Source organism: Sorex fumeus, unplaced genomic scaffold (genome assembly GCF_029834395.1).
Source record: "Sorex fumeus unplaced genomic scaffold, SorFum_2.1 ptg000044l, whole genome shotgun sequence".
Taxonomy (NCBI): Eukaryota; Metazoa; Chordata; class Mammalia; order Eulipotyphla; family Soricidae; genus Sorex; species Sorex fumeus.
In genome coordinates this window covers 40,012,251-40,036,291 of record NW_026606101.1, presented here as the reverse complement: position 1 = coordinate 40,036,291, position 24,041 = coordinate 40,012,251, and the positions used below count along the sequence as shown (strand labels likewise).

The window sequence follows — 24,041 nt, the reverse complement described above, 5'->3', positions numbered from 1 at the left end:
GTATAGAACAAATCTTTTCCTTTTATTAATTTGATCAATAGTAAACCCCATGTAAACAATCCTCATTTACTAACATAAGACCTTTCTATAGAATTTACTAGATAACTGACAGGTATTATCTCTGCAAACTGACTGTGGGGTTTTAATTGACATTTAAAATGTGTAACTGCTTTCTTTCGTTGAAGTAAAAAGTTCTTTTGTTGAAGCAAAAAATATAATGCAAATTTCATACATAGATTTGGTTTCTTGACAATTCTGTGTGGCTTCCTGGAAGGTCTGAGTGACTTTAGGTGGAATAACCGGATCTGTTTGCTCCTGAGTGCAGGCAAGTCTGTGAGGAAGGCAGAGAAGCAGATGGCTGGCTATTGTGTTACAGCCATCATCTGCTGGGCATGAGCAAATATTAAGTGAATAATATATATGTAATTGGTGTGAAGGTACAGTTGCAACATTCCTAATTCTGTTAGAAAGGTGGCTACTTCTTGAATATTTATATTTCAAAGAATACTATATTGAAATGTTTCTGTTTACAGGGTTAATCCATTTTAAACTGCTTTAAAGTGAACATTTCCCCTCATTTTTGACACCACTGTGCAATATTTTAAATAGAAGTGGCCTATAATGGCCCTTTTTTATTTTTCATAACAACACAAGCACTGAATTATAGCTGTGCAATTATGTAAACAATGGAAATGCTTCCAGAATGAATTCTGCCTTTTAAATTCTCATTTTATGTAATTGTTGGAGGATTTGGAGGCGCAATAAACAAAATTATTTCACACATTTATCATTCTAAAGGTCAATTATAAAAGAACTAAAGAAACAACACTATGCAAAATGAATAAACCAATTTCTATTGCTATCACCATATGTTTTTCTTATCACTTATGGTTTTTCCAGTTACTGTGTACATAGCATTCAATTAAAGCGATTCATTTACCAGGCTGAATGCAGTTTGTGTTTATAGAACTGTGCTTTAGAGGAGAGGAAACAACACGCCTCTGTTTGAATTACCTGATTTTTTAAAAATCAGTGATAAGGGACAGATGTTCTCACCAGTTACTTTCTCATAAACCTGAATCTTTTGATAAGCTGCAAATTCACAATTATCATCTTAGAATCTATTTTTCGCACTCTGTGGGTAGCATGTCTGGAAACATCTAACAAAAAATGAGAGAAAACTATTTATTCTGAGATCCATTCACAATATTCCAGCATTTTGCAGAAGATTTTATTTTCTTTCAACAAAAGCATATGAAGGAGTTTTGTCTATGCTTCATATTGGTCAATTAAAAAAAATCAACTTAATTCCTATTTTAGAGTTGAGTTTTTTATTGTTTTTATTTTTGGTCTGTTTAGGCTCTACTCAGGGGTTCCCAAACTTCTTTGGCCTATTGCCCTCTTTTTCAGAAAATAAATTACTCAGTGCCTCCCTGGGAATCTTCATTCTTTAAACAAAAAATCTCCTCCCACCCCAAGTGCACCTGAGATTACTGCCACACCACTAATTTTTGTTCTTAGACTTTCTTGCTCAGGATAAATTCTAGAACTTCTTCAAAAAATATAACCTGAAAAGTCGAAAAGATTATTTTCCTGTTTTTATTTCATTATTTGCCTTAGTATATACACTATAGCTAATTGCTAAAATGTTTTGCTAAGGATGTTATTTGAGAGCATTAACTTACAGAGGTGTTTTTTTTTTATTTCAAGGTTTATGTAATCTAAAAGGCTTATTTAAATTTTTTAAATTTATTTTAAAATATTTTTATTTATCTTGATATATTTTCTATGATTTCTAGATATCTATATTAATATACAAATATATTTATACTTTTCTGATTTAAACCTAGAAAGTAAATTCTAGGAAGTAAAATACTCAAAACTCCCTTGTTGAAAAAGATTAATTTTTTTTTTACTTGTCCCTGTTTACTTCTGGATGGACCCTTTCATTTTACAGAGGTATGTGTTTGTAGCTTCTAGACCATTATCCACAATACTGTAAGAGGAAATTGTAATATTTTATGGAAGATAACTATATAGCTCTAGTCATGATGCGAGCTTCCGAAGGTCACAGGCAGTGGCCTTGAACTGATTTTCTGGAGCCCTAGTTCTGGAGTTCTTTCCATCTGGCCAGGGTGTAAGGATTGGAGCTTTTTCTGCTTGTGGTCACGATGGAGATAACACTGAGTAACAATATGAAACCACCTGGTGGGAGTGTGACCCTCTGTCTTTGTCTGTCCTGTTGGTTATCTCAGGTAGACCAACTTGAATGGGTACAAAGCCTTGCTCCCCACAGCTCAAGAATTCATCCCTTTTTTAAATAAGAAGAGCGTTCATCAGGTAAAGATAGGAGAAAAAATGCAGTGCCCACCTGTTACTATAATTGTATTGACTGGGGTGAGTTTGTGACACAAGAAACTAGTTTCCCAGAATAATCTTACTTATGTTGTTTTAAAAAGTGTAACAAAAGAACAGATGAATGATGTTTATTTTGGATGTGGATATGACAAAAAAATATGAGGGGAAGCCTGTACATGAGTAATTGATGTTTGGAAAGCACCTTTGCATCCTGTTTATATATAAAGTCCTGAAAAATGGTGATGACAATCTCAGAGTCTCAAAGCTTTTATTTCTCCAGAGGTTCTAGCTACAGTTGTAATATTGCAATAGAGAGGGAAGGCGGAAACAGGACTCTAGTGGAAAAAAGTAGGAGCTCTTTGGGGATATCCTCAATTGCGCACATGCAGCTGCTGTCTTTGGAGTACCTTTTCCTAGTTTTATTTTATTTGGTTTTTGCATCACACCCACTATACTCAGGGATTACTCCTGACTCAGTGCTCAGGGATCATTCCTGGCAGGGCTTCGGCGACCGTATGGAGTGCTAGGGATTGAACCCAGTGGAACACGTGCGAGGCAAACGAGCACCTTACCCGCTCTACTATCTCTCCAGAAGCCTTGTTATTCCTGCTTTTATTACTTATTATTATTAATTATTTATTATTATTAAATGCTGTCACGGGTATATGCTTTTGATAGTTTTACCTCTGTGTGGATTAGGAACAGAAGCAAGCATATGACCACCATTTGACTGATTGGCCCTGTATTTCAGTTTAACTCTGCCCCTATTAACCTTCCCTGGTGCTCTCTGACTGGCGCGGTGGCACAGGCCTGCTTCTCCTCAGGGCCCTGTCGTCTGTGGGTGGCAGAGTAGGGTAGGCTAGCCATCTGTTATTTTGCCCACTCTTTCCAATCTTCTTTCTCATAGAAACAGGTTCCGTTGAAGTGACTGGCTAAGGGCCAGGGGGTGGGGAGTCTTGTGACTATATTCCGGTGACACTAATTTCTCTCTTTAGCATCAGTGGCCCCTTAGTCATTTTTGTGAATTCCCCATTGCCTTGACACATCTGAATTGTTTAAAGCAAAATTAATTTTAAAAATCGAGTATGCTGTTGATGGGTGTAAAGTTAGGATATCATTCATCATTAACAATATTGTAAATCACAGAACCTCAGTCAATAAGAAAAGTTGAAAAAATTATCTGGCCTTCCCATGTTAAAGAATTCAGTTAATAATTCCCATGAAAACATTCCCGGAAAAAAAATTTTATAATTAAAACTGTAAATTGCAGGGGTGAGAATGACTTACTTAATGTAAGTACGGCTGAAGATTTTTTTTAAACCTTCAGCAGGGTTCAAGACTCAGTTCCTCCTTTCACCAGATGGAATTAACACAAACATAACAAAGTTAACATCCTGGTTGTTTGCGTTATTAATCTTCAGATGCATGGCATTCTGCTACCTTGCTAGCCAGGTTTGCACGAATCCTTTCATTGCAGCATATGTCAACAGAAATGTGCTTCCATCTGCTGCCGGCCAGCTTGATGCCTGATATTCTGAGACAAGGCCCAGCACAATGCGTACCTCTGTGAGTAATTACAGGTGTGTGGTGAGGAGCCCAGGGCATTCATCAGAGGCTTAATTATGAAAAAGGTGGATCTTTTGTTCCACTCTTGGAGCATGAGTTTACCACACACTTTCGGAACTGCAGCACCCATCTGCTCAGCCCCTTAGAATGTTTGCCTTGGCTGATATGGACCCTAACGTGTATCAAAGGACATGATTAAAGCAGGTTTAAACATTAACTTGAAAGAAATATGGTTGGGCCTTTTTTTTTTTGCCTTTCTTCCTTTTATCTATCTATATCTATATGCCTTTCTGTATAATATTTTAATATTTTTGGTATAGTACTTTTGGTAAAATATCTGTTGAAAAGCTAAAACCTTAAATCAGTACTTGCTGTGTACTACATATGAGCTCTCATAGAGTAAGCATTATACAGTATGTAGCAGTGAGAGTTATAGAAACTAAATAAACCCACTTTGAAAAAGGAAAAATGCCTTTACTTAGAAAAAAATGCTTTGTGAACACAATCAAATTCTGATTTAAGATTGCAAATCATTAAATGAGGCTATTTTTATTACTAAGGAATTTGAATGTTATTATTAGTTACGTTATTAATATGCTTCTACTACCGGCTCTAAATTAATTAAATTACACCAGGATTATTTTAAAGAATTTTTCATCCATACTTATATTTCAGAAAAGAAATCAGTATCTTTTTAACTTATACTTGGAGACTGACTATAAACCTATAGCTCCCAGTCACATAACTGCTGTGCTTTTAGGATGTTTAATTAATGTGCATGGCCTAGAACTGCATACAAGGAGTTTGTGTGGGGGTTTGTTTGTTTGTTTGTTTAAAAAAAAAGAATTTGGGGGCTGGAACAATAGCACAGTGGGTAGGGCATTTGCCTTGCACACAGCTGACCTGGGTTCAATTTCCAGCATCCCATTGGTCCCCCGAGCACCGCCAGGAGTAATCCTGAGTGCATGAGCCAGGATTAACTCCTGTGCATCGCCGGGTGTGACGCAAAAAAAAAAAAAAAATGAATTCCCCTGTATACACACACTTGCACTGATGGCTTCAGCGATGTGCCCTAACTGTGGGTGAATCAAGTGGTGGAGCCCTGGTTTGCCACGGGCTGGGATGAGGTGACTCAGAACAGAGTTGAAGTTAAGGAACCAGCCCGAAAGCCGGCAGCCACCACTGAGAGGTCACTGCAGGCATAGGAGCACAGGAGTCTGGCGAGCTGGTCTGCACGTTGCACACTGCGCATAGGCCCACTGCTGTGCTTTGAACCCGCCTCAGCTTCACACTTGGACTGCAACTAGCCCGGGCACCCACCCTTGGAGCAGGACTTGCTGCATTGCTGTAGCATGCCACACATTCTCATTGTCTAGCACAGTTTCACCCTAAGAATGAAAACTTGCATCTCTTTGCAACTTTTTTTAATGTAATAGAAATCAGAAGTGAAAATATCTTCCTTGTTTTAGTGATAGACGTTTAAAAGTCCCATTTATGTATGGAAAACCTCTTCTCTAGCTTGTCTTGGAGAGCTCACTGTTAGGTGGCGGACAAAAGAAAAGCCTCTAATAACTGTGTTTTAGTCTTAGGGTTCAGGGCTACCATTCTCTTGTCCTGTAAAATGGGTGCATTAGCCCTTGAACTAACTCATCTCCCAGTACACTTCCTGTGAAAAGTTGTGTGACGTGTACTCTTGGTTTATACAGTGATCATATATATATATATATATATTAAGTGATCATATATATTATATATAACATATAATATTAATATATATTATATATATATATATTAAGGTGCTGACTACTTTAGATTTTTGTGCTTGAAAATGACCATCGGGCTTTCTGATCTTCTCTTTCAGGATATCTTAAATATGATCATCCGGCACTGCCCTCCCCGTTTTTTCTCCCTGGGCCTGCCTGGCTTCTCGATGCTGGTGGGGGACTTCATCACGGCTGCGGCCAGGGTCCTCAGCACAGACATGCTGGCGGTGAGTATGACAATGCTCAGCATCCAGATTCCCAGGAGGCTTCACAATCGCTAACAAGGTTCAGATTTCTCCACTCTTAACAGGTGTTGACTCATTAGTGCAATGTGAAACTGGGCCCTCGGGTAGATGCCCTGGCAGCTGACGTGTGAAATTGTAGGATAAGATGACACAGTGGTACTGGAAAGGCGTTTCATCAAAAGGCCAGAGTGTGAGAAATCATATCCTCACTAATATTTCAGCACATTTACACAGTCTGAAGCAGAGCTGTCTTTTAGAATCTTATTAGTATTTCCCCATAAATGTGGCACAGACATTTGCAGAAAAGATGGAATTTTAAGTGTACTTCTGTAGTAAGATTTGTAATCATCATTATTATTTAACAGTTATTTTAAGAAAGTATAGAAAATATTTTATGTGCTAATTTTTTATATAAAGATTAATAAAAAGCAAATGAAAGGGAAAAGAAAAGATGAGAGTGATAAAGTAAAATAAAAAATATCTATTCAACATTTTTTAACAAAGAATACACTTTTTCATGCCTCTTTATTGGGAAAAATATTTCAGGATAATCATTTTAAATTGAAATTTGAATGACTTGCTGTGAGTTTCTAGAAAAACTCCTGCCATACATTCTAGAGATGACATTCTATGTGTAGAAATATTCTGTAACATGTAAGGAAATATCAACTTACTAATGGTAAGAGAGCCTGAGAGTTATCCTACAGAACAGTCTGTCATAGGCTGGGAAGCGACCTTAAGACATGGGTGGAAGGATGCAGGCATTGGTGCTGATTGTGGAGTTGGAACATTCTGTGCCTGAAATTCTGTTAGTAACAGTATAGTAAATCCTGGTGCCTAACTAAAAATTGGAAGAAAAATAGAAATGAATGAAAATATCTTTATTCAAAATAGAAAAATAAGTTGAAAAACTGCCTCTCAGCTAAGAGATTCTAAAATAACCTTCTGAAATATTTTTAAAACAAAAATATGAATTATATAAAGCAATTTTCAACTCTTTAAATTACCCTCTTCATTTAAACATGAGGTTTTAAATATTGGGGAACTTGGGCTTTTTTGGGGGGGATTCACACCTGGTAATACTCAGCGGTCACACCTGGCTCTGGACTCAGGAATCACTCCTGGCAGTGTTCATGGGAACATATGGGATGCTGGGGATTGAACCCGGGTAGGCTGTGTGCAAGGCAAACCCCCTCCCGACTGTGTGATCGCTCCAGCACCAGATTGGGAAATTTGGAAGAGTTGGAATAGGGCGTTCCTGATCAGAGGTTTGTTGTTTTTTCAGTTAACCTTGTTAATTATAAGTTTGATGCACTCCTCTTAGTTTGCCTCACTAAAGCAACAAGGAAAAAAGATTGGTATACACAAACTCCAAAAAAGATGACTGGAAGCACATGCTCACCAATATTACTTGTAAGAGTAAAAAGTTAGAACCAGTGCACTGTCAGTCATAGAACTGAGCGTTTGTGGTATGTTCATGATGCTGATATTTTATATCGTTCCCTTCCCATTCTTGACCCTGAAGATTTGTAGTGAGACAATTAGACCTTGGTTTAATCCTATCATTGCCTTCATCTAATAATTATTTTTTTCTTCGCCTCATTTTTTTTTATCGGCAAATGGAACTCAGTATTAAGTTTTTAAAAACTGTATCTAGCTTTGGGGCCTGAGTGATGTCTCAGAGGGCAGGAGTGACCACTGGCACTCTCGGGTTGATCCCCAGCACCACTTGACTCCAGCACCACCAGGCGTTCCCCCTAAGTACAAAGCTGGTAGTCGCACCCAAGCAGCGCAGGTGTGAGCCCCAAACAAAATTATCTAGATTTGCCATATTGTTTGAGTAATACTATAACAAATCCTTTAAGATCTCAATTGTTGTATTCACTTGTTAGTCTAGTATTCAGTTTAAAAGTTTGCAGTGAAAGCCAGACTTACATATTTCACAAGTTCGTGGCCACTCGGGGAAAAGATCAACTCCTTGGTATCTAGAACATGACTGCTAGGTAAAGGGCAGCAGTTAATGAGGGCAGAGCAAGGTTTGTTTGAGAAATATTTCTCTCTCTCTCTCTCTCTCTCTCTCTCTCACACACACACACACACACACACACTCACGCATGCACGCACGAACACACACACACACACACACAAATGTTCCTACTGTGCACCAAGATTGGTATAGATTGATAGAACAGGGTTCCTACTCATGAGGAATCAGGTGTGTAAGAACAGTCTTTGTATTCGCTGTAAGTTTCTGACAATCTCAGTGAAATTATATGTTAAACTGTAGAACCCAAAGATGCACCAATCTAGGAACAATTACTTCTGCTTGCTGAGTAGTACAAATGAAAATATACATTGGAAAAGTCTTCATGGAAAGAAGTGATATCAGAGCAATACTTTGAATCAAGGCAATACTTTACTAAGTATGAATGAAGACTGTTAACATTAAATGAAACTTCATATGTCAGAAGTGAGAGATGCATACAAAGAACTCAAAATATGGATCCTAGAGATCATAGAGTTGTTTTTTATTTTCTTTAAAATCATGAACTGGAGAAGCTGGAGAGAGAAAGTCCATAGACCAGATGCTTGCTTTGCCTGTGGCCACCCCTGATTTGATCCCTGGCACCAAACCTACTTTCCTGAACTCTGCGATCCCTGATCACAGAGCCAGGAGTGATCCCCGAGAAGCTCTAGGTGTAGCCCAGAAAACAAATAAATGCAAAAAGTGTATAAAATTTTTTCAACTAAAATTGAATATGGAAATTTAATTGAACTTTAGTGAAATTTTTTTCATTGAAAGAAAATAAAGCAAGTGAATTAATCTTGAAACTTGGTGTTGACAATATGGATATAATATTCTCTCTACTTTGTATTTAAGGATTTTTTAAACATAAAAACAAAGGAAAGTAAAAGCAAAAAGCAAGAGGGCAGAGTGATAAAGTCTGGGTTCTGTTATCCAGAACTACAGAAGAATCTGTGGTAGTCAGTGCAAGATGCCTTTTTGACCCCCTGAGTGAGTGGAGATGCCAAACCCACAAATCTTGCCTACAAAAAGGAGCTCTAAGCTAGAGAGATAGTCTCCCAGCCAACTACATGTAGAAGGCACTCACCAATGGGTCTGGGTACTTCTTGGGAGTAATTATGACGGAAACAGAGAAGAGCTGAAAAGAGCTGTCCCGGGGTTTAAAACCTAAGGAAATGAGAGTTCCGGCACAGACTCTGTCAGACTTCTTTAGGAACTAAGAAAAGTGAATGGTTCAAGTGTTTCCACTTGGAGAACTCCTGTCAGCTACATCCAGTGCCACTAACTTGTCAGGTGGGATAAAGCCTGGATGGTGACCATTGATTGGGTTTTGTGTCATAATCATGTAGCAAGAAACTACATTCACTATACATTTTTGGTTTTATTTTTGGTTTGGTTTGGGTTTTTTTTTTTTTTTGGTTTGTGTGTTTGGGGTTTTTTGTTGTTGTTTTTTGCAGCATGAGAATTGAATCCAGGATCTCACACATGCAAGGCAAGAGCTAGTGAGCCACATCCCCAGGCGTCACTTTGACATTTTATTGTAGTAGTTTCAAATATTGGTACTTTTTTTTAAAGACAAAATGAAACAAAGCCTAAGTGGTGTAGTGGCTTCATATCTGATGATATCACCTCAATTCAGGCTACCAAATTGTCATCACTGTTCCCTGAGTGCTGTTCTCTTTCTGATATCCTCTAGCCATCCCACACTCTTGCTAAGACTAGATCTTAGCTGCCACTGCTGCCATTGCCTCCTCAGACTGAATGAGATGAGAAAATGCCCCATGTCCTGAGGGTCCTTTCCCAAGTTCCTGTGCCTTTGTCAGAACTCCTTTTCCTGGAATTCGCCAGGCCTGCATTCATGCTCCCAGGATCATCTCTGTATGTTGTCTCAGAGCCCCGCGGACACCTCATCGCACCTCACTCTGCCATCCACACTGCTTGAGACGCACGGTTGCTCCTCAGGAGACTCCCTTGTTCCATGTCTCTGACCTCTGTTCTCCAGTGTGGCTCTAACCAGTGGTTTTAATGTCTCTTAACCATCCTCAACAGAACGAATCATTGCTTCTTATTGGACCCAGAGAATTTCTTTGTCTTTTTTTTTGTCTTTTATTTACTTATGAACTGATTTAAGAAAAAACAAACCAAAAAAGTAAGTAAAAAAGATAAACATATTAGGTTCCCATGACCAAGTATATTTCTTTTTTACATTTATTTTATAATTTTTTTTTCTTTTTTATTAGTGAAACGACATGAGGTACAGTTGTAGATTTACAAATTTTTGTGCTTGGATCTCGGTCATACCACGATCAAATACCCATCCCTCCACCAGTGCCCATTTTCCACCACCAGGATAATATCCCTCCCCCCCCATCATCCCATCCCCCCATCCCCCCCTGCCACTGTGGCAGGGCATTCCCCCCTGTTCTCTCTCTCCTCCTGGGCGCTGTGATCAGCCAAAGAGGCATTGAGTGGCGAACAGTTCTGTGGTGTACAATACTATTAATAATATTTTTTTTTCATACACATGATTCCAACACCACACCAGTCACCAGTGTAGCCCCTCCCTCTCCCGAGGATTCTACGCCCCTCCCAAGCTCCCTACCCCCAAGTCAATTCTGTGGATCATTCTCTCATTATGTTGCCTTTGGACCTTTGTTGCTGCTTTGCTATCTTTAAGTCCCACCTGTGAGAAAGATCATAGTGTGTCTGTCCCTCACCATGTAGAGTACATGTTCACTGAATTATATAGAATTAGTATTTACTTCATCCCTTACTATCTAGCTTCTTTAAAACGCAGACTGTGGTTCGATACAGAGTCACATAACTAAAGGTGAAGGTTGCAGAAAACAATGTTTTTAAATAAATATATGTCTATTATCCATACTTACATGGTTTATATAGTTAATAAAAACAGGATTCCATAAAACTTGGGTGAGTCAGTGAGGGAGCGAATAGGAGAAGAGCTGTTTTATTTTATTTTTCAAGTGCTTAAGGACATAAGCCCCAGGTGAAACTGAATTATGGCTTTATTCTAAGGCCATCCCTTATGGACTACTTAGCTTTTTTTTTTTAAATGTAGGAGTACTGCTATTTCTTCAGCCCCTGATTAGCTGATTGAATTGTGCATGAACTCCACCTTACTTTTTTTTTAATTTTTTTATAATTTTATTTATTGAATCAGCATGAGAGCAGTTGCAAAGCTTTTGGGTCTAAGTCTTGGTCATACAATGAAACACCCATACTTTCACCAGTGCCCATTCTCCACCACCAAAAACCCCAGTATACCCCAATCCCACACCCTTCCCCTACCTGTGGGGCAGATGATTTCCACATTACTCTCTCTCTACTTTGAACACATTCAATATTTTGGCACCAGACCCACCATTATTATTTGAAATTTTACCCCAACACTAGGATCTGCTGAAAAGGCAGCAATAGACAATTTGTGTTCTATTGCTGGTTATGAATAACATGTGATGTCACGTGGCTGCAGTAGGGCCATGTGATTTTGAAATTCCAAAATTTTAACACTTAAATCTGGAGGGATTTCTGCCAAAAGCCACTGGGTTTCGAGATTTGCTCCTGAGTCTCTAGGATCATGGCCGTTGAGCAGCTTGATCAGGAGCCAGAGAGGCCGTTCGTGGGCGATGACTTGGGGTCTCGTTGGGGTGGGCAGGACAGGCCCGGCTCCACCCCTATCCCGTGAGGCCCAACAAGTTTCATCACTGCGGGCCCAAGCCTGACTGTCCAATGGCCTCTGGAGGGTGACGGCCACCGAGCCACCAAGAGGGAGCAGGCGGAGTGACAACACCCTTTCCCCCTGGGGTGGCCTGGCAACAGTAATGTACTGTGGGGTCCGGACGCATTTCTACCAGAAGCGACTGGGTGTCGAGATTTGTTTCTGAATCTCTGGGATCATGGCCGTTAAGCAGCTTGATCAGGAGCCAGAGAGGCCATTTGTGGGTGATGACTTGGGGTCTCGTTGGTGTGGGGAGAACAGGACCGGCTCTACCCCCATCCCGTGAGGCCCTGCGTGCCTTGACACTGGGGGCCCAAACCTGACTGTCTAGTGGTCTCTGAAGGATGGTGGCCACTGGGCTGCCAGGGGGAACAGGCCAAGGCACAAAACCTATCCCACCTGGGTTGGGACCTACTGCAGGGACCACCGGTGACCTACTGCAGGGACCGGACGCATTTCTGCCAAAAGCCATTGGGTTTCAAGATTTGTTTCTGAGTCTCTGGGATCATGGCCGTTAAGCAGTTCAATCAGGAACCAGAGAGGCCATACCTCCAAGTATATAGCTGAGCCTGAGGTGGTTTGTGGGTGTGTTTCCCACATACCTAACTTTTGGCCGTTTACTTTCTTGGTAAACTTTGCCCTAAGTTTTTGGGGTCTGGACAAAGGCACAACAGCAATTTAGGGGTATCTGGAAGTCTGAAGGCGCATTCAGGCTGCCGATGCACTTGCCTCACAGGTACAGATAGACCTGCTAGTGGCACCCTACCCCCTACTTAGCTTTTTGAACTTCATTGTTTTCACCTGTGTAATGGAACTGCTTCTAGTATCCACTCTATTGGGTTTTTAAGAACCTATGCAGCATCCATAACAGTGCCTGGCACAAAATGAAGGAAGTAATACCTTATGTGCCCGCTGCCTTGGTTTCAGTTAATGGAGTTCCTCCCTTAATACATGCATAATTACAGTAATGGGAAAATAGTGGTGATTGTATTTATATCTTTGTTTCAGACACTTTTATTTTGCAAAGTGTTTTGTAAACTTATTTTGGCACCATGTTTTTCAACATGTTTTAGGAATACCTTGTTAGCACACCACCACCTGCCACCAGAATATCAGCTCCTTCCCCCATCGTTTCATGATTATTGATGAATAGGAAATTTGGTGATAAATATTCTCTCTTCTTCTACCTTTGTTACTTGGCTGCAATCCCACACTGTTACATTTCTGTTAACTCTCTTAACAGAAGAAATAACATTAAGTAGATACATTTCACTCTGCTTTGATTTCTACCCATGACACTGACGAATATAAGTACAACAATCATGATGGTGTCATTACCTTCCTGACAGAATGGCTCTGCACATCAGTTTTCTTGTTTTGTTCCCAAGACTAGTGCTGTTTTGCATTCTTTGTAAATTTGCTTCTTCCTTTATAAAACCCATCTTGTTTAAATATTTGTATGGGGGAAGTAACCAGGTATAGTACTATATTTCTTTGAGATTACTTCATTTTTGGCCATGTTGGGAATCAAACTTGGAATATTATACTTGCAAGGGAAGGGCTATACCACTGAGTTGCAAGTACAGTATTTTTGTAGAGGACAAAATGATTACAAAGATTGCCCCCCTTTAAACAATGAAAAGCTAACAAGCTATTCATTTAATGTTTCTCACTTAACCAAAAGAAGACAATGTTCCTCTTCCATGTGCAGGCACCTCGTTCAGAAGCTCTCACCATCCTCGGTTCTCTTGTCTGCTTTCCCAATACCTACCGGGAGGTCCCCTTGCTGCAGTCAGTGCCAGAAGTCAGCGAGGTCATTACAGGACCAGAAGATATCAAGGTACATGATGCATTGGACTAATTCCAGGTTTAACATTCTACAGTTGTACCCTTTGGTTACATTGTTATACATTGATCTTCTTATGTCATTTAAAGGACTATTTTATGGGAGTTAAATGTGTTAGATTCAGAGCATGATGAAGTTATAACTGATTGGTAGGTTCCTATTCTTAGATCTGTTTGCCATTCCTCTGTACCATTATTATCTAATTATCCATTGTAATAATTTTACTGGGCTGGAGCGATAGCACAGCAGTAGGGCATTTGCGTTGCACGCAGCCAACATGGCCGACCCGAGTTGGATTCCTCCGCCCCTCTCGGAGAGCCCGGCAAGCTACCGAGAGTATCTCGCCCGCACGGCAGGGCCTGGCAAGCTCCCCGTGACGTATTCGATATGCCAGACACAGTAACAACAAAGTCTCCAATGGAAACGTTACTGGGCCCGCTCGAGCAAATCGATGATCAATGGGAGGGCCTTTACTTTACTCGAGCAATAATTTTACTAATTATTTTACACTAGTACAACAAATGAACTTAAAAGAAATTATGAAAAAAGTAAAATGCTTTCTCTCAGTATTGGCCTGACTAAATATTACAACTAATTTAAAAATCCCAATCATCTCTTGGAAAACAAAAGTACACGTTTGTTCTCTCCCCAGCTAACACTGGGGCAGATAGAAATGCTTTTCAAATCCCAGCATCAATTAAATTACATATTTGTCTTCATTTACTATAGATGTGTTCAGTGGATAATGTACACTATAGAAGTAAGCGGATGTAAAAACTGAGATTTCCCTACCTAGTATTGCCGTACACTTCGTCAGGCTTATCTTTTATGCCAAGAACCACTAGTCTGGCCTGACTGCACGGGGAGCAGGTGTTCTGCGCTGCCTCCCGTGGCTGTGCTCTCCGGGGAGGGCGCTCTGGGGCCTCCTGAGCTCTGGCTGCCAGGAACAGTCAAGCGTGGGAAAGATTAACTATGAAACAAACTTTTTATTCTACTTAATTTTGTGTTTTTAGCATTACCTCATAAATATTTTACTGAAGAATGCCACAGAAGAACCAAATGAATGTGCAAGGTAAATGTTCAATAAAAGGTAAACTGTTATAGAATTTTAAGATACACACTTAAGTCTAAACAGTTTAATGTGTAAAAATATCAGTTCTCCTACATTACTCATATACTCTAAGAAATAGAGTAAATATTATGTGAAATGCTTTAATTAACTTAAGGCCCCATTATTAAGAGAAAATGATAAGGTTCTGAACATTACATGTAGTATATCCTCTTTTGTTTAAGAAAAAGCAAGATTAAAAACCTGTATAGGTGTTCTCAGATACTCTTATTAATCAGAAAGAAAATGGAAGGATAACCAAAAATTACTTATAAAATGGTTTGTGTGTAGGATAGTGATTCTCAACCAAAAATGATTTTTCACCACCGGAGACATTTAACAATGTCTCAGTGTATTGATTGCTTCTGTTTGGCGTGAAAGATGGCTGACATTCTTGTGATTACAAAGTTCTTCATAGTTGAGTTTCAGGTATACAGTTGCCCATCACCAGTATCAGCTTCCCTCCGCCCGTGTCTACAGTTCCCCCTGTTATATCCCATCTGCCCCTTCTTACTTTCTCCTTTCAATTTTTTTCTTCTCTCTCCTTCTTAGTTCTGTAGTCAAGACCAGGGTAATCTATCTGTCATTTCCTTTGAAAACTTGCATTTCCTATATTTTAATTCCATACACCACAGAGAAGTGAGATCATCTGGAATTTGTCTTTCTTCTTTTTATTTCACTTAACACACTGTCCTCAAAGTTGCAGCAAATTGCATGATTTCATTCTTCCTTGTAGCAGCATATTCCATTGTGTATCTGTAACATACCTTCATTATTCGTTCATCTGTTATTGATATCTAGGTTGCTTACATGCCCTTGCTGTGGTGCTAAATGCTGCAATGAATACTGGTGTGCATGTCTTCTAAATGGATATTTGTGTGCCTTGAGGGGTAGATAATAAATAAATAAAATTTCTGAGTCATGTGACAACTCTATTCTAAATTTTCTGAGAAATCTTAATAATACTTTCCATCGGGGTTAAACCATACAACACTTCCACTAGTAGTAGATGGGAGTTTCTTTTTCACACATCCCCACCAACACATATTATCCCCAGTATTTTTGATATGTGCCATTATTCCTAGTGTGATATGATATCTCATTGTCGTCTTGATTTGGATTCTCTGACAGTAATAATTAATAAGCACGGTGTCTTTTCTTTTTTAAAGTTATTTTTAGACTTACAAACTTTCATGCCTGCATTTCAGTTGTACAATGATTGAGCACCCATCCTTCCACCAGTGCCCATTCTCCACTATCAATGAACCCAGTAGCCCTCCCATCCCCCAACCCCATCCCCTCCACCCTGCCTTTGTGGCAGGGCATTCCCTTTTGCTCTCTCTTTCCTTTAGGGTGTTGTGGTTTGCAATAGAGGTATTGAGTGGCCATCGTGTTCAGTCTATAGTCTACTTCCAGCACTCATCTTGCATCCCGAGTGAATCCTCCAAACATCCTTTACTTGATGTCCCCTTCTCTATGTGAGCTGCCTTTTCCCCCAGTATGTGCTACCAGCTTCCAAACCGTGGAGCAGACCTCCTGGTTCTTATCTCAACTGTTCTTGGATGTTTGTCTCAACTATTCTTGGGTGGTACTTTATATGAATGCAGTTTTTCTGTATCTTTCCCTCTCATTCTGACTCATTTCACTTAGCATGATACTTTCCATGTAGAACCACTTGTATGTAAATTTCTTAACTTCATCTTTTCTAACAGCTGCATAGTATTCCATTATGTAGCTGTACCAAAGTTTCTTTAACTAGTCATCTGTTCTCGGGCACTCAGGTTTTTTCCAAATTTTGGCTATTGTGAATAGTGCAGCAATGAACATACAAGTGCAGATGTCATTTCTACTGTACTTTTTTTTGCCTCTCCAGTATATATTCCCAGGAGTGGTATTGCTGGGTCAAATGGGAGCTCAATTTCTAATTTTTTGAGAATCGTCCATACTGTCTTCCAAAAGGGCTGAACCAGTTGGCATTCCAACCAGCAGTGAAGGAGGGTCCCTTTCTCACCACATCCTCACCTACACCAGTTACTGTTGTTCTTTTGGATGTGGGTCAGTCTCTGTGGTGTGAGATGATATCTCATTGTTGTTTTGATCTGCATCTGCCTAATGATTAGTGATGTAGAGCATTTTCTCATTTGCCTTTTAGCCATTCAGATTTCTTCTTTGACAGAGTTTCTGTTCGTCACCCCATTTTTTGATGGGGTTGGATGATTCTTCTTTTGGAGTTCAACCAGTGCTCTGTATATCCTTGATATCAACCCCTGTCGGATTGGTGTTAGGTGAATATCCTTTCCCATTCTGTAGACGGTCTTTGTATTTTGGTCACTGTTTCTTTTGAGAAATAGGCACGGTTTCATGTATATATTGGCCACTCTTCTTCTTCAGAGACGTGGCTATTTATTTTCTCTCCCCATGTTATGGTAGGGTTTTTTTTTTTTTTCGGTTTGTTGCTGTTGTTGCTGTTGTTAAGTTTTTTCTTACATTCAATTGAGTGACTTTTAATTTTAGCTTTTTCTTTTTCCATACAGAACTATTTAATTTGATTGCTCCCATTTGTTTATTTTTTGTTTCTGTTCCCTTTGCCAATGGCATCATTTCATTGAAAACACTTTTAAGATCCATATCGTGAAATATTCTGCCTATATTTTCCTCAGCGTACTTTATGGATTCTGTTCTGTTCTAAAGGACTTTGATTCACATTGATTTGGTGTTTGTCTAAGGTGTGAGGTATGAATCTTGTTTTATTTTTTATATGTGGTTATTCAGTTTTTCCAACATCAATTTTTGAAAAAGTTATCCTTATTCTATTTTATGTATCTATCTCCTTGGTCAAACATTAGTTGATCATTGATCTGGGGATTTGGCATTGGGCACTCAGTTGTACCCCATTACTCAGAGAGTCTAACCTTATTCCTAAGCCATACTATTAGATTTTCATTGCTTTATAGTATAGTCACAAGTTATATAATGAAATAACTCCCCATTTCTTAATATGGCTTTGGCTATTTGAGGTGTTTTTTATTCATACAAACTTTGTTATTGACTGTTCTAAGTCCTTGAAGAATGCCATCCTAATTTGGATGGGTATTGCATTGAATCTACATAATAATTTAGGTAGAATGGTCATTTGACCGTATTAATTCTTACAATCCATGAACATAGAATCACTGTCCTGTCACTGTCCTCCCATTGTTTATCAATTTGCTCAAGCAGGCCCAGTAACATTGTGAAACTTGTTACTGTGTTTGGCATATCGAATACATCACGGGTAGCTTGCCAGGCTTTGTCGTGTGGGCGAGATACTCTTGGTAGCTTGCTGGGATCTATTAACTTTAAAAGTATATTCTGTCAAAAAGATATAGTTTTTGAAAAAAATACTTTGTTAATTTATCATTCATTTACAATTTTGTGAAACTTCAAATTAACTTTATTCACCTATATGTAGGTGTCATATCACCACTTCCAGAATAAATGGAGAGAGAGCAGAGGGATTATTCCAATTCTATCCCAAATATGAGATAAAAAATAAACATAGTAAGGGGACAACAAATGGCCAAAGTCATCATATTAGAATGCTTTCCATTTCCTGAGAGAAAGTAAGTAGTGGATTGAAGTATGGTTTGCAGATGTTAATCTCAGGAATGCATTAAATATAATTGGTCCCTGATATGTAATTTATAATATATAGTCAGTGTATTCTTGGCACAGTAATTTACACACATATAGATAATAGGGTCCATGATCAGGAAATTGTAGGGGACAGAATGGTTAGGAGTGAGGTTGAAGGGAAAGTGAGCTGGGTTTGCTACTCCAATATTGCAGAGCAAATCAGGTAACAAACCTCACACTGCATTCCAGTGTCTTGTGCATTTAAGTATTATCTTAAAAGTATTCACTGAAAAGCATTATTTACTTTATTTCAATTTTATTCTTCATCTAGAAATTTAAATTTTATTTCTGGCAGGTGAACTTCTTTCAGGCATTTGAGATCATTGAAAAGCAAACACTGTTTTTCCAAACAACTATGTAAATGTTATATTGCTGTTCCATTTTCTGCAGTTCATGGTCACCTATCACCTCTGTGTGGGGGGGGGGGGGGAGAGGGAGAAACAGTGTGTTGGGGGGAGTATGTACAGATCTGTAAACATGTTCTTTCCTGATTATTGGCCCTCTCTGAGTGAGAATAAGCTTTTGGAACCTTAGGTTATTTCTGACTATTTCCATTCATCTGCAAGGAGAATTTTCCTACTTTTTTTTTTCAGAAAAGAACTCTTAATCTTACTTATTCCCAGTCTTACTGAGTGTCCATATCATTAATTAATTTAGAACTGTATAGGTAAATGTTTTTGTTGATGGTTTCGGAAAACTCTGTTGTTGCTTGCCCATTTGAGTTTTTAAAACTATTTTTATTGAGGTACAAGGATTTATGATACTGTTCACTATACTTTTCCAGGATGTTCATTCCAGCACCACACTCATCACCCGAGTACCCGCTTCTCTCTACCAGTGTTTCAAGGACCCCTCTCTCACCCTTCCCTGTGTAAGCTTAGTTATGTGGACAAAATCTTCAGTTATGATGACTTTGGCCATTTGTTGTCCCTTTGAACTTGGAATAGTTTTTTTTAATTTCCTGAGGCCATCTACTGTATCTTTCTACAGTCTGATCTCTTTCTCTTCTAATTCATTGTTTTCATATAGGAATGCAACCTATTTTTGTACATTGACTTTGTAGCCAGCTACTTTGATGCATTAATTTATTGTGTCTAGGAGTCTTTTAGTGCACTCTTTAGGGTCTCAATGTTTAGTGTCATCTTCTGCAAATAATAGTAGTTTGACTTATTTTCTAGTTTTTGATTTTTTTTTACCTGCATGGTTGCTGTTGATAGGACTTCTAATACTTTATCAAATGAAAATGGAGACAGTGGACAGCATTTCTTTATGCCCAATCCCAGAAAGAATGCATTCAGTTTTCACCATTAAGAATGATTCTGACTGGCTTATAAGTAGATGAGATTATCATGCTAAGTCAAATGGGTCAGAAAGACAGAAACAGGCATAGGATCACTGCACTCATTTGTGAAATATAAAATAACATAATATGAGACTGACACCAAAGGACAGTAGAGACAAGGGCCATGAAGATTTCTCCATGGTTGGAAACCTGCCTCATGAGCTGGGGGAGAAGGCAGCTGGAATAGAGAACGATCACTAAGTCAATGATGGTTGGAGGGATCGATCAGGATAGGAGATGTGTGCTGAAAGTAGATAAAGGACGAAATATGATGGACTCTCAGTATCTGTATTGCAAACCATAATACCCCAAAGTAGAGAGAGAATATGCAGGAAATTGCCATAGAGGCAGGGGGAGGGGTTAGGGGGAGGGATACTGGGGACATTGGTGATAGAGAGTGTGCACTGGTGGAGGGTTGGGTGTTCAATCATTGCATGACTGAAAGTCAAACATGAAAGCTTTGTAGCTATATCTCACAGTGATTCAATAAAAAAAGAATCAGATAAATTTTACTGTTGAAATTGGTCAAATCTATATGACTTAAAACTATAACCAAGAGAATATATTTTATTTCTAGTAGACTCTTTGGTGCTCTTCATGGCTAGGAGTTCCTGAAAATTAAGATTTTCTATATTCCAAGTATTTCTCTTATGATCCCAAATAAGTTTGATCTACCAGATTCCCACCCCTCCTTACTTTAGTTAATTGAATCTACCCTCATCTCTCATTCTGTATTCCAACACATTCACTTGCTACTGTTTACTACTGTGATATCTCTTGTAATTCCAATTTACATATAAAATACTATTTTAATAATTTTTTTCAAATTGTCAAGATACACAATTATAACTATCATTTTTAATTCTCTTTAATTTAGATATTTCAGTCTGCTTGCTTACCTACCCTTAATTTCATTGTTCAATTCCTTTTATGCACAACTAAAGACTAATTATACCATGCAAATTCTTTCTCCCTTGCTTTTAAATTAACATAGTATTGGTTAATAAGACTGCATCATACAATTTTATTCCAGTTTTTCATAGATATTTGTCTTTGGACACAAAGAAGTGAAAAAGAAGATACTGTTATGAGTTGAAATAGAAATTCATATTCCTCTGCATCGACTGACATAATGTGATTTTCATCTTTTCTTGTATTGATGTGGTATACTGATTCACATATGTCAAACTACCCTTACATGCCTGAGATGAATACAACTTGATTGTGGTATATGATCTTTTTGATATACTGTTTCATTTATTTCACTAAGATTGTGTTAAGGATTTTTGCATCAGTGTTCATCAGGGAAATTAGGCTGATATTTTTTTTTCTAGTAGTGTCTCTAGCATCTTTAGGTATTAGTGTAACACTGGCTTCCTAGAAGATGTCAGAAAGGATTAATGGGGAAAGTAATTATACAAACCAATGATAGACCCATAAAATCTGGTACAGCCTTATTTATAGCATAACCAAATAACATTCGACCTAAAGAAGTACTTAGAAGTAGGGATGATCACTACTTTTTAGTTAAGTGGACAATCAATCAAGAAATATCAACTCTTATCAATGTATATGTACCAAAGGTAGGGTCAGCAAGGTTGGCTTTTGTTCATAGACCCAAAGAAAAATATTGGCAGAAAAACAAGAATAGTGGGGGACTTCAACACTCCACTTTTACCATAAGAAAGATCAACCAGACAGACTATCAAAGATACAAAATCTCTGAGTGGGAAATGAGAACTTGGGTGAGTAAACTTATACAGAGCTTTCCATCTCCAAAAGGCTGAATACACAATCTTCTCAAATGCACACAAAATATTCCCCAGGATAGATTACATAGTAGGACTTAGCTCAAACATAAATTTGTAAGTATAAAAATCATACCAAGTATCCTGTTCGACCACAATGCCATGAAGATGGAAATTAGCCAAAAAACGAATGATGTGGAAAAACTCCAACATCTGGAGATGGAACAGGACACTGTTATATAACAGCTGGATCAAGTAGGAAGTCAAGGAAGAAGTAAAAAGATTCCTTGAAACTAATGAGGATGAAGAAGCAAATGATCAGATCTATGGAACATAGCAAAAACTGTACAAGAGGAAAATTCATAGCAGTACAGGACTATTATTATGAAAGAAGAAAAAACTCAGCAACATAAAGACACATCTTAAATACCTGGTGGAGGAACAACAAATGAATCCCTACACTAGCAGAAGGAATGAAATAATAAAAAGTAGACCAGAATTCAATGGTATTGAAATAAAAAAATGCAGTACAAAAAGAATCAATGAAAGTAGGCGCTAGTTCTTCTAAATAATTAACAAGATAAACAAATTATCATTTTTTTAGTTGATTGAATTTCTTTACTGATTACTTAATTGTCATTGCTACTAGAGAAAATGTTTATTTGAGGTCCTTCTTGATCTGAATCTCATGAAGAGAATGTTCGTGAAAAACGGATTAGTTCTTGACGTTCCATTTGCTCTCAGTGAAACAAACATCTCCAGATGCAGCAGTTATGTGTACCTAGGTTGAGAATTCAACATAACCAATGACCAGGCACCTGAGCTGCACAGGAGGAAAAGAGTGGCGTGAAACACCTTCAAGAGCATCGAATAAATAGCTATGAGGATGAAGAACCTCCAGCTCCGGACACATCTCTTCGACTCCACTGTTCTCATTGCACTTATATATGCCTCAGAGACCTAGACCCTACGGAAACAGGATGAGAACACTCTTCAGGTCTCCTCAAGAGGAATCAAAAGAGCTGTGCTTGGAGTATCATGCTTCACTCAAGTGAGAGAAAGAATACAGAGTTCCAACCTCTGTCGATGATCAAAAATCAGGGATGCTGTCTTGTTTGCCAAGGAGTCAAAAATAAGACGGACTGGACACATAATGCAATTTGAAGACGACCACTGGACTAGAGCCGTTACTGACTGGATTACACGAGATGTCAAAAGAACACATGGCCGCCCATCTATGAGATGGACAGACTTCTTCATCAAGACTCTGAACAAATGGTTTGAGGCTCTTTGTGTTCCTGGAGCGAGCAGACGCCACTGGGCTACAGTAGCACAAGACAGGGATGAATGGAGACATTACTGGTGCCCACTTGAGCAAATCGATGAGCAATGGGATGTCATGTGATCAAGTGAGGTCCTTCTTGACCAGCCTTAAGAATTTTGATGAACTTGAAAACTTGTCTGGACTTCTGATCCAACATTCATTCATGATTAAGAAAACAAAGCAAAACGACCAAACCACCCTCAAAGACCAAACATGATAGACTCTCAGTGTCTGTATTGCAAACCGTAATGCCCAAAGTTTGCAATACAGACACTGAGAGTCTATCATGTTTGGCCTTTTATCTACTTTCGGCACACATCTCCCATCCCGATCCATCAACCGTCATTGATTAATGATCCCTTCTCTATTCCAGCTGCCTTCCCTCTGCCTCAGTAGCTCATGAGTCAGGCTTCCAACCATGGAGCAACCTTCCTGTCCCTTGTCTCTACTGTCCTTGGGTGTCAGTCTCATATTATGTTATTTTAAAATCCACAAGTGAGTTCAGTCCTTCTGTCTACCCCTCTCTTTCTGACTCATTTCACTTAGCATGATACTCTCCATGACTATCCACTTATAAGCAGATTTCATGACTTCATCTTTCCTAACAGCTGCGTAGTATTCCATTGTATAAATGTACCAAAGTTTCTTTAACCAGTCGTCTGTTCTTGGGCACTCAGGTTGTTTCCAGATTCTGGGTTTGTTTTTTTTTTTTTTTTTTTTTAAGTGGGAGAAACTTTGAAGCTTACGGAAAGACTGTAGAGTCTCAAGGACTGACTGCAAACTCAGCATGCAGGTGACGGGTTCTCAATTGAAATAAGCACTGGGATTAGGTCAAAGAGGAGATATATTTTACAACTTTCCACAAAATAAGGAGTGTCAAGAGTTATAATTATGTGTAGCTTCTGTATAATGCTGATGTTGGAAAAAAATTAAAATACCTGCACAACTGATAGCACAGCGGTAGGGTGTTTACCTTGCAACAGCCTACCCGGCCGACCTGGATTCAATTCCTCTGCTCCTCTCAGAGAGCCCGGCAAGCTACTGAGTGTATCTAACCCAAACAGCAAAGCCTGGCAAGCTACCCATGATGTATTGGATATACCAGACACAGTAACAACAAGTCTCACAATGGAGATATTACTGGGCCCACTCGAGAAAATTGATGAACGGGAAGACAGTGACAGTGACAGTGAATTTTATTGAATAAATTTTGATGGAAGGCAACATGATCTCCAGAAGGATTTTAATATATTTAAGTAAACTTTTTATGAAACATTTCTTCTGTTCTAATTTAAACAGAT

The 24,041-nt window shown here is 38.7% G+C and overlaps 1 protein-coding gene across 1 annotated transcript in view; it reads left to right on the top strand.

The window, feature by feature from the left end:
* RALGAPA2 (Ral GTPase activating protein catalytic subunit alpha 2) overlaps positions 1-24,041 on the top strand; it is a 380,552-nt gene that overhangs the window by 211,089 nt on the left and 145,422 nt on the right. Inside the window, exons 25-27 of the mRNA XM_056121724.1 lie at positions 5,786-5,914; positions 13,409-13,537; positions 14,557-14,615. Coding sequence (XP_055977699.1) covers positions 5,786-5,914; positions 13,409-13,537; positions 14,557-14,615 — 317 coding nt within the window. The remainder of the gene's footprint in view (positions 1-5,785; positions 5,915-13,408; positions 13,538-14,556; positions 14,616-24,041) is intronic.